At 40.5% G+C, this 15,845-nt stretch overlaps 1 protein-coding gene across 6 annotated transcripts in view; it reads right to left on the reverse strand.

Annotated features, from left to right (window-relative positions):
• Positions 1 to 1,736: 1,736 nt before the first annotated feature.
• Positions 1,737 to 15,845, reverse strand: part of RXFP2 (relaxin family peptide receptor 2) — a 58,326-nt gene continuing 44,217 nt past the window's right edge. For all 6 annotated transcript variants that reach the window (XM_043478050.1, XM_043478049.1, XM_043478051.1 and 3 more), the window contains 5 exons: positions 13,487 to 13,558; positions 10,874 to 11,103; positions 9,691 to 10,101; positions 6,560 to 6,778; positions 1,737 to 2,987 (listed from right to left, as the gene is read on the reverse strand). In XM_043478050.1, coding sequence (XP_043333985.1) covers positions 2,728 to 2,987; positions 6,560 to 6,778; positions 9,691 to 10,101; positions 10,874 to 11,103; positions 13,487 to 13,558 — 1,192 coding nt within the window. In that variant the 3' untranslated portion in view covers positions 1,737 to 2,727. The remainder of the gene's footprint in view (positions 2,988 to 6,559; positions 6,779 to 9,690; positions 10,102 to 10,873; positions 11,104 to 13,486; positions 13,559 to 15,845) is intronic.

A 15,845-nucleotide genomic window follows, 5' to 3' on the forward strand; every position in this document is an offset into this window, starting at 1 on the left:
TTTCTCACCTCTAACATGTGCACTCTTTGGATCTCTGCTTATGAACCTGAGGATGCTAAAGCAAAGAGAATATTTACCTGGGGCAGGAGACACAATCTTAAAAACGTGTCATGAGTAGATAGGTAGCAAATGACCAAATACTTACTTGATCTGGCAACAAAGTCATCCTTAGGAGACAAACACTGGAGAGATGGATCTGCTTTTGTGGCTCCTTGATGCTACGGAGACCAGTAGATGAACCTCCAGAATTGGGGTGCAAGATGGGGTTGGGGGGAGGTGACACTGCTACTTACACTAAAGCTCTGGTATGCCTAATTTAAGCAATTTCAGCACCTGTGATGGGCATTGTTGTTCAGTCGCTAAGTCATGTCTGACTCTGTGCGACCCCATGGACTGCAACACGCCAGGCTCCCGGCCTTTTCCTATCTCTCAGGGTTTCCTTAGATTCATGTCCATTGAGTCGGTGATACTCTCTAGTCACCTCATCCTCTGCCACCCCCTTTTCCTCCTGCCTTCAATCTTTCTCAGCATCAGGGTCTTTTCCTGATGGGCATGGGCTAGTTTAATCAGATATAAAGCAAGAATAAAACAAGGTGTACAGAATAAGATTGTTAATCACTAAGCTATTAGAACTCGATTTTATACTATTTGTTGGCATGCTGCTGACCAATATGCATCAATAACTTCCATTTTTCTGACATATGCTGCTCGTTTCCCTGGTGCATCTGCCCTTGTGCTTCTTTTCATGCCCAAAGCTCAGTAGCAAGAGTGCAGACACTCACAAACAGTTCCCAGAGCCTTACTTCCTGGCCCATGCCTGATGCCTTTCAAGAATGGGAAATTGGGAGATACACATTTGTGCTAAGATTGAAATACCCAAGGCTCAGGGTCTATTCCTTATTTATGTTTCTGATGTTGGAAAATGTATTAGGAAATAAATCATATGATGTTCAAGGACTGGAAGGGACATTTAATAAAATAGGCACACAGGGAAGTGACTAATCATACATAGTGAGGAGACAAGAGGAGGAAAATTTGAAACTGTAAGAAAAAAGGGCAGCTTAGTCAATGGGTAGGGAAATTATTTCTAGAATAAATGTGGGGAAAGAAAAAGAATAAATGTGGAAAGATTTCACTGATGTAAGAAATATCTCACGTGATCAAAATAAAGGAACTCACGTGACGGTTTTAGTCAATATTAGATAATAACAGTGGTGATGCATCAATTCTGGGATTCCTTTCATCCTGGATGCTACTAGATACACATGCAGTAGGAGGTGGTCTGGGGTTCTCACCTGCTTACATTTCATCTCGTTAAGGGAACTCCGAAGGAAGTGAAAAATAAATTAAGTTAACTGCTTCATGATTTGGAAAAGGGGGGAAGAAAAAAAATGTAAGAAGTGTCTTGTTAACTGAGGTTATGTGTTTGGTTCTGAGTTATATTATCTACCAGAGGAAAAAAATGGTTAATAGTCAATAAGCCCAAGTCTTTGCTGGTCTTCCCTGGTGGCTCAGCAGAAAAGAATTTGCCTGCCAGTGCAGAAGACACAGGAGACACAAATTCGATCCCCAGGTCAGGAAGATCCCCTGGAGAAGGAAATGGCAACCCACTCCAGTATTCTTGCCAGGAAAATCTCATGGACAGAGGAGCCTCGCAGACCATAGTGTCAGATATGACTGAAGCTACTAAGCACATGAATGTGGTCTTTGTTGAACTTAAAATAATACATAGACAATTGCAAAATAGAATTTTATTTATCTGATTCTTTTTTTCACATATAATCTTTCAGTATAAAAACATGTCCAGGCCTTCACAAGTGCTTTTCATTTTCCAAAAAAAAGAACAAACTTGCTAGCTTTTTTGTTAAAAAACAATGGGAATTTATCTGAGTCCGGTATTCTTAAATCCCCCTTAACACTTATCTGTGTGTTCTGTGAAGGCAGAACTTGCCAGCAATAGGGATGATGCTATAGAGAAATTATATTTTAAAACATACAGAAATGTAGTTTTTGGCAGTTGTAATGCCCAATTTTCCTCTGTGGTGTGGGCAACCTTAAGAAAAATATTTTGAGAGCACAACTCTCCTGACATCACATACAAGCCAAAAAGGTGAACGGTACCAGGTGAATAGTCAGCACGCCCCTCTGTGGTCATATATTAGACTTCGAGCCTGGTGCAAAGTTCCGCTTTCAAAGCTGCCGCTCCACTGGCCTCCTTAGGGAGGACTTGAGGTGAGTGGACATCTCATAAGTCCTTTTGCTATCACTTCAGCAGGATGCTGATGGTTTCATTTGACATTGAAAAAGCAAGGAAAGCGATTTAGGCTTAATGCGATTATGGCCACGCTAGAATTTGATGTCATGAATGTTTTTATTTAATGGACAGCGCAACTCAATTTAAGAGCAGATCATGCAGGACCAACAGGTGGGCATCCACTGGTAGGTTGGCCGTGCTGCCGAGATAGAGATCCACTGCCCATCAGCCTGCTACTTATGGGTCCATTAGTGCATCGCAGGCATGTCGGGGTGAGGAGACCCTCAGGTACAGTCCTCAGCTGATAAACACCGTGGCTGCCATCAGAATGTCATGCCTGACATCCTCCTACTATGCTCCCAGTGCAGTCAAGGTTCGCTCTCGGTAAAGATGAAAAGCGTTGCAGGCGTCATCTTCCAAACGCTGTGCTTTTTCAGGTAGTCCTTTTGAAGTCCAGTGCTCCAAAACCATGACTAGGAAACTGGTTTCACTATATTGTCCTCGAGGTTTATTTTTTTCAAAGCCCCAGGTTTAAGTGCAGAGGAGTCATCCGCCCACACGATGGAAGTAGACACACTTTTTTTTTTAGTTTTGAAAATCGATTTTCTCCGATGTTTGTGCAACAGCTGTTTCAACTTGTCCTTGAAAAAGCTGGTTGTGAGAGTGTAGAGGATTGGGTTCAAGGCACTGTTTACTGGAAGGAAAAAAATGACGACCCAGGAGGTGATTGTGCCTGGAGAAGGAAACGAAACGTGAAAGAAAGGTGAGGATTTAATACACACGAAACACGTTACATGCTATGGTTAATGCTGTTTTTGAGAGGGCTACCTGTTCCATCTAAGTCTTCTCTCACCTTCTGGAAAATCTCTTTGCCAGAAGAGCATAGGAGCTATGGATTCAGGGTCCTACATGAACTTTTCTGAGTTTCAGTAACTACTCTGTAGTTTGTCGTGAATCAATATGGGAGGAAATATTATGTGAAAACACTTTATAAACTATAAATTGATATGTACTTTTCTAGTTTTTGTTGCCTTTCCTTATATAAAAATAGGAAAATGAGCAATTAATTGGACAGTGTCCAGGAATCTTCTGGTTTAGAGTCAGATCTCACCTTGGTCTAAATTTCAGTCCTGAAGATCTCTGTGCCTTACACTATTATATTCAGAATGGAGTCAGAAGATCTGAGGAGCAAAAAAGAATGTATCTCCAAACTCAGTGAATTCCTTCAGTGTGAAGCCTTTCAAAGGCTAATAGAATATAAGGGAAATGTTTCACAAAAAGGGAGGAGATATTTTGGATGACAGAGAGTTTTCTGAATTCAGTTGTCCCTTGATATCCACGGTGGGACAGATACCAAAATCAGCAGATTCTAAAGTCCCTTATAAAATATGGCGTAGCATTTGCATATAACTTACGTACATCCTCCCATATCCTTTAAATCATCTCTATATTACTTATAATACCTAGTACAATGTACTTGCTTGTAAAGAGTTATAAATACAATGTAAATACTATGGAAATATTTGCTAGCACAAGGCAAATTCAAGTTTTGTTCTTTGGAAATTTCTGGAAAATTTCCCCCCAATACTTTCGGTGTGCAATTGGTTGAATCCATGGATTTGGAATGCAGAGGTACAATGGGCCGACTACATCATTTACTTGGTTAGGATGAAATGTGTTTTCCTCCTCAAATAGAGCCTGATCCTAGGCTTGCACACTTCTTAGCTCTGAGACTGTGGGCAAATCAACTAAGCTCCCCAGACCTCAACTGCCTTATCTGTGAAAGGGGCTGATGATAACTTACATGACTGATGTCCGGGAGCTGGGCCGGCTCTGCGGACGTCCCTTTTCAGCACTAAGCCCTGTTGTTCTCCAGACCCACCACACTCTGCCGCCTCCTCCCCTATCTTCAAAGTCAGAGAACTATCATCTTGGGGGAGGAGCTGGTCGGTCAGACCAGCATCCTTCCTTCCCCTCTCCCACTCCTTTGTGACTGCAACCCCTTGCTTCCCCATCCCGCAGTTTTCTTATCCTTCACACACTGCTGCTTGCTCTTCTCTTAGTCCCACTCTTCCCTACATCCTCTCTGTTCTTCTTCTGGTTTGCTTTCCATCTCTTCTCTGACTACTTATCTGCCCCTTCCTCCTTCCCTTTGACCTCTCCCTTCTCCTTTTTCTATGTTTGCCTCTCCTCTTTTCATCCCGTCTTCTCTTTCTTTTCCTTATTTCTTTTTAACTGGAAAGAATATGAAAGAAAAACATTTGTATTTAGCATATCTTAGATTGATTCAAGGAAGTTTTATCTTAGTATATATTACTTGTCCTTAATTTTTAAAAAATTAGATACAAACAGTATGTGATGGAAGAAAAACAGTTGTTTTTTTTTGTCTATTGAGTCCTTAAAGGAGGCTGTGATCAGGAATGAGATGTCCCGTTAGTCTCAGGGTCACTCGGTGATGTAAGGTTAGCATCATCTCAAGACTGAGATGGGAGGGCTGAAGCCAGCTTACCTTTGTGGCTGAGCCCTGGTACTATCGGCCACCTGCCGTGGTGGAGAAGACCCCACAGTTCTTGGAGGGTGGGGACGGGGGGGTTTTAGGTCCATGAATGTAGCAGTTTTTACAACACCATGGGAAGTTGGGCAAGGAAGGAGGGGCTTAGTCAAGTGTGGTAAAGACTTCTCTCATAGTTCCACTGCGGTGCTCAAGACAAACCTCAAACTGCTGAATTATAAAATGTAGAGAAAGACTAGCGTGTGGCCCAATAATGTTTCATGGTAATTTCTTCCTGATATGGTTCCCTATCATGGTCTGAAATGTCTTACACTTTCTCCAAGAATGACAATTACTACTCCTGCTATCAGGCTTCCCTGGTGGCTCAGTGGTAAAGGATCTGCCTGCAAAGCAGGAGATACAGGTTCCATCCCTGGGTTGGGAAGCTCCCCTGGAGAAGGAAAAGGCAACCCACTCTGGTATTCTTGTCTGGGAAGTCCCGTGGAGAGAGGAGCCTGACGGGCTACTTACCCTACCATAGGGTCCCAAAAGACTCAGATACGACTTAGCGACTAACCAACTACCACAATCCCTACTATCAGAAAACCTTGTCGTGAGACTAAGCTGATAGGTTAAGGGATGTGGTGGGTGTGGTGTGGCATTTGTGAGACATTTGACAAGGCAGAGGGACATAAATAGTCGCAGGAGTTTGTTACTCAAAGAGTCCGCCTGCAGTGCAGGAGACCTGGATTTGATTCCTGGGTCGGGAAGATCCCCTGGGGAAGGAAATGGCAACCCCCTCCAGTATTCTTGCCTGGAGAATCCCATGGACGGAAGAGCCTGGGAGGCTATAGTCTATGGGGTTGCAAGAGTTGGACACGACGGCGATTAAGCACAGACACACATGTTTGTTCCTTGGCCATCCACAGGGCCCGGTGTGACGACCACATGGCCTGGGCCGTGAAACAGACTAGTGGTTCTTAACCAGGGGGTGCACCTCAGAACCACAGGGGGATCTTTTCTAAAATACCCATGTCTAGGCCTTGGTCCCTGTTGACTGAATTCAGAGGCCCAGGCTGGAACCTGGGCATAAATATTTTGTTCTGTTTTATGTACCCTTGGTGAAGCACCATCTAGCTCAAGTGGAAGTGAGACACTGAGATTTAGTTTTTCTCTATCTCCTGTGTTTTTATTATTCTAATCAGGGTTACACCATTACCCAATTCCTATCTTAAAATGCTGATTATAAAACACTGAGGAGGGCTTTCCTGGTGGCTCAGTGCTAAAGAATCTGTCTGCTAGTGCAGGAGACATGGGTTCGATTTCTGATCTGGAAAGATCCCACATGTTGCAGAGCAGCTAGGTCCGTGCACCAAAACTATTGAGCCTGTGCTCTGGAGCCCACGAACTGCTTCTACTGAGCCCACATGCCCTGGAGCCTGTGCTCTGCAACAAGAGAAGCCACTGCAATGAGAAGCCCGCACACCACAACTCGAGAGTAACCCCCACTCGCCACAGCTAGAGAAAAGCCCACACAGCAAGGAAGGCCCAGAACAGTAAAAAATAAATAAAATTATATATATATATATATACATATATATATATACACATATATATTTATTTTATTTATATAATATATATGTAATATATAATATATTTTATTTATATATGTATGTATAAACACTGAGGAAATCATAACTCAAGCTGTAGGTATTTGTGGAGAATTTACTACACGTGAGACCCTGTATTCTGGCCTCCTCAGACAGAGGACGAAAGAAGACACAACGTGCTTGGGAATCATAGAAGGGACTGACCTGGTATTTCCACCCGGGAGAGGGAAAGAATTTTAATTACAAACACAGGAATCCAGCAGATGGCGTCAGAGAACACTATAAAAAAGAAACGGTTTGCAACAGCCACCTCTCTTCCCATGTGACTCCTCACTTCTGAAGTCTGCAGGGCAGTTTTTTGAATGGAACAGAACATGACAGTATAGGAAAACACAATGATGAGGAAAGCCAGCAAATTCACACCTGTTGGGAAAAGCACACCTCTTAACATCTCGGGTGTATAAATCAACAGTAGAAATATTGTATTACTTAAATGTTTGGTATGGTGCCTTTTCCAAGAATCATTCTTTGTACTAGCCGAGTGGTAATCAGCTAAAACCCTGAACCCACGGCTATAAACTGGAATAAAGGCATTGGGTTCGCCAGATCAAAAAGATAGTTCAAATACATAAACACATTACCAAGAATTATAGACTTTGAAATTCAGATCTAGGTATATCATGAGGTAATCTGTAGCTTTTTTAAAGCAGGAAAAAGGCTATTTAATTTTTTTACCTCTCTGCAAATTCAAACCTTAAGGGATTACTATAATCACATGTACATATCAAAAAATCAATATGCCCTATTCCTTTATCTTATAAATATGATTAAGATAACCTTGGGATATCAAGAAGATAATAGCATCAGAAGCATTATTTCTCATGTTTATTGGTCTTAAATAAAAATAATACCTAGGACAAAAAAAATGCATCTTTATTTTCCTTCAGATTGCCCATAGTAATCTAAACTGAAATTCATAACTCTTTAGACTGTTTTAGAAAAAGGAAGGGTAAGAGAAAAACTAAAAATTCAACTCTATGAATTACTGCTTTAGAGTCACTTATCCCATAATAGTGACTTTTTGGTCACTTTGTTATATTCTTGCTACCATAAAAATCCTGAGTGCTCATTTTATTCCTTATAGTGAATGTAAAATATCCATATAATTTCAAAGTTGTTTTAAAACGTCCATCTGAGTAGATTGTATGTGAGACTAGTAAAGTCCAGGGAAAAATAATATACATTCTCAGTGTTTCATTGTTTTTATCCAAAACATTTCACATGGAATCTCATTACAAAGCCATACAATTGGATTTCACAAAATTGGTTGATCTTAGGTCTACTGTCAGAAAGTTAAGAATAAAAAAAAATGACTGTCAAAGATGTTTCTCTGGTACAAATCCTGAAAACAGACCTATAGAAAGGTTCAGAAGTGTATGTTCTGGAAACACCATAGGAATGTGAGAAGTTAACAACAGTGGAATCTGGGTGAGGCATGTCTGGAATACAGGAAACTGTATTGTCTTTGCAACTTTTCTCTAAATCTAAACATATTCTAAAATTTAAAAATTATTTAAAAACTATATATTCTTATTTTTAAGCAAAAATATGGGCCCTTAAGACTCCATGTCTCACAAATAAGCTGTGTAAATGCAGATGATATTTATGTGTGTGTGTGTGTGCGTGTGCTAAACCCTGTCAACCACCCCCACACCTCCACCACAAGACCCAGCCACACAAACTTCTTTTGCCCTTTATCTGGGCCTGTTCCCTGGCTGTGGGTCTCTAACTCCTGGAACACAATGTCTGCCTTCACTTGGCCAATGTATCCTCACGCTTTGGGCCTCAGTTTGGGCTGATTTTTACTGGGACGCCTTCCGCGGTCCTCAGATCTTGGGCTCCTAGGACATTCTGCACTCCTCCTCCCTGACTTCTGTCAGCCCGTGACACGAGGATGTGTTTACTTGTCTTCATCTTCCTTTCTGGCTGCAGGTCTGTGGGGACCAACCTATTTGATCTCCAGTACCCAAAATAGTGCCTGGCCTATAGGAGGTGCTCAATAAATCCTTTTTGAATCAATGAATATAAGGTTGTGTGTGTGTGTGTGTGTGTGTATGCATGTGTTGAGGACGTTTTCCAGGAAGTGCACCTATACTGGGAATGGCTTACAATACTGTAGACATGATACCGCCATGAAAAAACGACGACCAAATAGGGTTCTATGTGAGGAGTATTATTAAAATGGTGCAAATAAAGTGTTTTCTTTTTTAGAGGGAGAAGGAATAGGACTAGAATAGCTGGGAATGGTGCGTAGGGCCATTTTGTGATGGGCTTTTAAGTGACTAATTTAAACTTGACCCTGGTTGTAGGGGGTTCCTGAAGGTCTCCAAGCAGAGGATACTCAGTCCTTTGGATACTCAGGTGGTGAGCAGATAAACAGGAGAGCAAAGACCCCAGAGGCCAAAACACCAGTAAGGACTAATGTAATAATTCAGGGTGAAGGTCATAAGGCTTTAAAGAAAGGTGACAGCAGTAGGTACAGACTGAAAGAAAGAGAAGTCAGAGGCATATTTTGAAGAAAAAAAGTCTGATAAAAAAGAAAGGATGACAGAGCTTATTGCCTCCTTAGATGAGGGGACCAGATGCGAAGGGGGAACTGAATTGATGATACAGCCCTGGTTAAAGAGAGAACACGGAGATGGCCTTAGTGTTAAGCAAGAGAGATAGATACCTATTAGGCAATATAAAACATTTTTTTAATCTTTAGGGGCTAAACTTCTCATTCACTTGTAATAGAGAAGGTTGGGTTTTCTTTTCTAACAAATTAGGGAGGATTAAGGAAATGGAAAAGCACCCTTCCATTGCTGACTCTAGAGCTGCATTTATGAAAGGCAATAAACCTTTCTGGCATTTCCACTCAAATAATCTCCTGCTAGTGAATTTCAAGAATTTTGTTATTATTATTTATTTAGCTCATATCTAGACTGTGAAAAAATGAGTTCAAATAACTTGGAAGGGTCACAGGACACGGCAGGGAACTGGAATTCCTCCAGATCATTGTCACTGTGTATGAACATAAAATCAAAGGGTCTCACAGATAATAAAAAAGATGATTTGGAGATCCTGACAATATGTTTTTATTTTTCATACCAAATCTCTTAATAAAAAATTTAATAAAAACACTTATAAATATGCAGCAAGAACTTTTCTTTAAAAAAGAGGAGACAGTCTTAACTATATTTGCTTACTTTCCGAAATGGACAAATATGGCTTTACTGAAATTTGTGGTATTTCTATCAAAATGATGTTTGTCCAGGAAATGAGAAATAAGTTACCTAGGAAAATTCCAAGAGAATACCCTTTGCTTCCAATATCTTCTGTTTGGTCATAATAAAGTGGGAAACATACTCCATTTTTTCCATAAAAGTTTCCAAAATAATCCTCCTTCCACAACGGAGTCACAGCTATTAAGAACCCCACAATCCAGATGCAGATGAGGATGGCCAGGGTCTGCCACTTTCCAGGACGAATGTTACTGAAGGGAAAGACAACGGCCAGGAACTTCTCCAAGGTCAAGTACGTGAGCAAGAGGACAGAGACCTCAGTGGACAACATGGCCAGGAAGCCCAGGAGGCGGCACTGCAAGCTCTCCATCCACAGCAGCGCGTACTTCTGATACTGCCCACGGTACTTTAGATCACAAAGGCCGATGAAGAACAAATACACACCCATCAGGCAGTCTGCACCTGTTGAAGAATCATAGAGTATGTGTTGGTAGTTCCAACATCCCTGTCTTCACTTTCTGATTAGATCTGCTTCCTCTATACTGTACTATATGAACTAACGAAAACGTAAAATAGTACTTAGGAGTCAACAGACTTCAAAAGGTGTACTATTTCTAAAGTACTACACTGCATCTTTATAATTTTGAAAAAGTGGTGGTAGGGAGATAATTAGGGTTGTGGGGAGCCTGGGCTTCCTGGGTGGCACTCGTGGCAGAGAACCCGCCTGCCAATGCAGGAGACGTAAGAGACACGGGTTCAATCCCTGGGCCGGGAAGATTCCCTGGAGGAGGGTATGGCAATCCATTCCAGTATTCTTGCATTGAGAATCCTATGGACAGAGGAGGCTGGTGGGCTACAGTCCATAGGGTCACATAGGGAATCTAGATTTTAAACAGTAAGAAAATATAACTTACATATTTAATAAAGGGAGTAATTTTCTGGGCTTGAGGAACATGGATGTTACCGCAATTAAAGGTTAAACAAAGCATAGTTTTGTAACCTACAACCTGTCCTTCTATAATCCATCCCTTGACTCATTTCCAAGACATAAATCACTGCAGACTCATGCAATCCAGAACAGAGTAACCAAAGAGAACAACAGGACTTTCATACTTTAAAAAAATTTCCCAGAATATGTAATTCATATTAAATGCCATTTGCTGAAGGCTGATATAATCTAGAGCACAGCACATGGAAGACACCCTTAATCCATTTACATGGAAAACATACTTACAGCAAAGGATTTTGATGGACGTAGCGTGAGTCGTGTTTTCAGCTTTAATGAAAGATCTCATGCCAATGACAAAAAGATTTCCAAAGCAGGTTATGAAAGCTATAACCCAGACAAACACTCTGAGGATATTGTTAGCCAAGAGGTCCTCAAATGAAGAAATGCCGTCAGTCAAGGGCATACATATTCGGACATGGGGAGCATAGGAGCAGTATCGAAAGTTTTTGAAATAACTAAAGTCAAAGGGAAAAAAGAGTCACTTGACAGCAATGACAGAGACGACAGGCGCAGTCCTATTTGGGGCTGCAGCTGTGGGAGGTGTGCGGCTTCACTAGGCTTGGTTATTTCTGTTTAGTAGTGATTATGGAAGGATAGAGTTCTTCATTCAGTATTACTTTACTCTAGGCAGTCTTCCTCCTTTAAAGGTGAAGAACCTAAAGAACACGGGGATCTGTGGCGAGGACATGAGAATGGCAAGTCTCCAGGGCTCTAATTTTCCCTGTCTGGGGTGGTTCTCTGGGGTGTTATAAGAAATTGATGGTCATTGTGAAACTGATCTTTAACAAACTTTCAGGGGCTTGGGTTTGGGATGTTAAGAGTCTCACTAAAAACATCCCTGTCTTGTACTTACTTTTAAGTCTATTCCTTTAAACTAGCCTTCTTTTCCCTGGTAGGGGCAGGAAGGGAGGGTCCATGAAACTAGGAAAATTCAGTCTCATGGCAGCGAGTAGGAGAAGCAGCTACACAGATTCCTGGTCAGGGCCTGGAAGGACTTAAACCATTTCGAGAGGAAAATACAGGCTTGTCTGTCATTGGTGTATTTATGATCTAAGAGTGTGCAATCTTCAAGGGTTTAAACTGGGGAGGTCATTTGGATTTAAGGTCATTCTCCAAACCTGTTATGTTTAGGATTTTCTCCCATAAAACTCGTTCTATTTTTGTACTCATTTATCATCTCTTTCAGTTCCTTTCTCATCTAATCTTTTTTTTTCAATCTGTCCATTCAATTTTGCTAAACTAGCCAGTTAAAGAAAGCTTTACTTTGCCTGGCTTCCAGGCCTCCCGTGACTGGACCCCTGGCTACCCTGATCATTTCACCGCTTCCCGACTATGCTCACTCCACCCAGACACGTGGGCTTTCTTCTGATCCTCAAACAAGCCGGTTCACCTTCTTCTCAGTGTGCTGCTTTTGCTTTTCCCTCTGCCTGCAAGACCCTCCCCCCAGAATTGCCTCCCTCCATTCGGGGCTGCTTGACTGTCACATCTCTGACTTCTGGGTGAACCATCTACATTCCCTTCCTTCATCCCTTGAACTCACTATACTTTCCTTCCCAACATTTCTTCATCATTTATTTGTTTCCTAGTTTACTTTCAGGCTCCCGAAGCTCCATGGAAGCTCCATGGGGCAGGTTCTTCTCTCTCTCTCGCTGATCCCTGTGTTCCCCCTGGCCTGAGGGAGGCACTAGAAACACACACTTGTTAGACAAGCAGATGGATGGTTTCGTGCTGGGTGTGTCAGGTTCCCCTGTCCTCAAATAGCTTAGAGTGGTCCAGCCTCTCCACCTGCTGTGACTAGGGCAGGTGGGCAGGTGGAGGTATTTCAATAAACGATGGACAAGGAAGATGAAAGGAGAATCTCTAGGTCACTCAGTAGGGAAGGAACCACGTTCACACACTTTCTGTTAATCACTGGGTCCTTCTTGACCTCAACCCGAGGTCCACATTTAAAGCAGCTGCTTCTCCATCAAGTTCTACAAAGGTTGAATTTCTCTGTTCTAAGTAGACCTCACATTCTGCCCGCAACAAGGAAACACTAGCCTCATTAAATATTTATCTACTGGAACCACAGAAGGAGAAGTTATGAAAACCATTTGGATGTACATCAAATACTTGTCCTTGGGTAATCAGTCCTGCTGCACAGACATAAACAAAATATTCTCCCCAAAGTGCACCTTCACACTAACCATTTCAGCCACTTGCTGCACCCAACTTGATATCTTACATCGAATCCTCCCTATTGTTGTGGATGACAATGGTTAATTTTTGAAATCAGAACATATAGGTTACACAGTTGATAAAGAAATGATCATGTCATATACACATATATTAACACAACTTACACAGTGCACTTTAGCCAAATATATTAACGTGACTTATCAAAAACTACTATAAAGATGAATTACCTCCATTTTGTAGTGCACTCAGTAACAGAAACAACACCTGGAATTTATATAGCATCTTTCTTCCTAAGGGCTCAAATCTTAGAGTGGCCGACTGCTCACTCATGTGAGGTGAATTAATGTTTCCAGGTCTCTTGAGTACCATTAGCCAGTGACTTCATCTTGTGTAATATGTGGCATTCTGGTACCCTGATCTCTTATTGGGCCTCAATTGGATAAACAGCGTGTTTCCAGAGAGAAGTGTCATTCATGTCGGCACATCATAATATTGAACTCTATTTGAACAGGGACCAAAGGTGACAAAATTAAAAAGTTCTCAATAAAAAAGACTTTTTCTTGCATAAAAACACATTGCAGTGATACATTAGATAGTTTACGCTAGAGCATCTGTAACATTTCACCATATTTTCTTCTCTGTTCTTTCATACATACATACATGTAGGAAAGATTCTTCATGGGTTGAAACATCCGTGTGTTTATATTCGGAATCTCTATCCTTTCCAGGTCTCTGGAAAATAGGCACAATAGGTTTCATGATTTTAGGGTTTAACTTTTTAATCATTGTTTTCTTTGTCGATCTTAAAAACCATGCTTCAAAATCTTCTGTTATCAATTCAAATTAGGATGAAAATTTTACAATAAACCATCTTAGAAAATTGTCATTTCTATTTATGCCTCCCATAACTTGGACTTGATTTTGTCACTTTCACATGCAGAACTACCTTCTAATAAAACACTTTCATTCATTTTTTTGATGTAAAAATGGCAGCTGTGATTTGTATGATTGTGAAATTGGCTCTGTAGCTTGATCTCATAAACTAAACAATATGAGTTACAGGGTTTCAGATAAGGGCTGATATTTTGAACGTGAGAACATTACCAAAGTGAGTTTTGTCAGAACCCAGATTTAAATAGAGTCATTTCTTCCTGGCCTGTGTGTCCTCAGGGTGGAAAACCATGGGAGTGGTAAGAGGAACTCTGATTCAGGGCGATTGCTTTCTCAGGCCACAGTGGGAAGCGTAATTCCTTTCACTCCTCCAGCCCCATAAAACGTTCTCAGGGGGCTCCAGCGGTAACCCCCAACACTCCTCATTTATCCAGAAGCTTCTTTAAATGTGGATTCTTTGAAGCCTCTTTAGGATGACACGATTTATAGGAGTCTTCATGTTTTCAGGAAATGTAGGTAGAAAGAGGATAATCTAGGAAGACAGAAACCTATTGCTTTTAAGGCTTATTTTGAAAATGCGTGATTCTCAGTTTGTTTTGGGCAAATCAGAATAAGGATTTCTTGACAAGGTTCCAAGTTGTCCATTGCCCACTGAGTCTTTTATAGAGGACTTTGATGGTCAGAAATGAGATTTAGGGAACAACTATTACTACTGAACAGGGCCCCTCCTACAGAAAACTCTGGAGTCCTTTTTAAAGAATTTTTCTCTCTTTTCTTTCTTTTGATCTCTAGGTTTCTTTTGGACTTATCATAGCTTCACCATTACATGGATTATGTGATTATTTGGTGAATGGCCTGTAGTTTTCAAAAGAGCAGAGGCTACTGTATACTGAGTGCCCAAGACAGTGCTGTAATTAAGTTGGCCAATAAATGTTTGTAAAACAAATGTGCAAATGAATCTTTAGAGAACAGGAAATGAAGCAATAAAGAAAGAAAAGAAAAGAAGAAAGAGACATATGGAGTAAATAGTTACTACTTTGAATTACCTTTCAGAAAGGTAGGATGGTGTAATGGTATTTTGGCTTTTAGAATTCAGTATGTGGTGAGTGAAAGGGAGGTCATTTGGTCCACATCCTCAGGTCTGTTCTTATACTTAAGAACAATGTCTTTTATATGTATGTATATATATATATATATATATATATATATATATATAATCATCATCATGTTAGTCGCTCAGCTGTGTCTGACTCTTTGTGACCTCATGGACTATAGCCCGCCAGGCTCCTGTCTGTGGAATTCTCTAGGCAAGAATATTGGAGTGGGTAGTCATTCCCTTCTCCAGGGAATGTTCCTGACCCAGGGATCAAACTCAGGTCTATTGCAGGAGGATTCTTTACTGTCTGAGCCACCAGGGGAGAATATATATATTTATATATATAAATATATATATATATTTATATATACACATACACACACATATATATACACATAAGCATATGCTTCATATATATATATATATATATACACACACACACACACATATATATGTTTAATATTCTAGCTTCTTGAAAGCAGGAACCAAGACTTTTTCATCACTGGATGTTCACTAATACCTATTGAGAGAGAATCTAAATCTTGTATTAATTTCCAATAGAAAACTATTTAGCAAGAATAAAAAGTGGTATTAAGGATTGGTTTTTGGAATTAAATGAAGAAAAGCTTTTGGCTGAGATCAGGTAAGGTAGCACATGCTTTGTGAGGGACAAAAATAGCTTTGATCAACAATGGCTGTTTATGGGAAAGGAATTGATGAGGTCCTAAGAATAACCGGGAGGGTTCTTGGCACCATTTGAAATCTAGTACATTTGAAATTGTAAAACACTAAACAGTATTAATTGTCTGAATGTTCATATTTGTAGAGTAATTTTTTATTTACTGATTGAAAAGTGAAAAACATGGTCTGCAGATAGATATCAAGTAGATTGTTGTAGGAAAGAAGAAAGGAAAAAAGTAGAGATGTCTTCAAAAATTTATTTTTTTTAACCAACTACTTAGTGATGAAACTATTGCAAATTTAAATCTTTGTGAGAACTATGAGATTTTTTTCATGAGAATCCTGTTTTCA

The sequence above is a fragment of the Cervus canadensis genome, chromosome 9 (assembly GCF_019320065.1).
Source record: "Cervus canadensis isolate Bull #8, Minnesota chromosome 9, ASM1932006v1, whole genome shotgun sequence".
Lineage (NCBI taxonomy): Eukaryota > Metazoa > Chordata > Mammalia > Artiodactyla > Cervidae > Cervus > Cervus canadensis.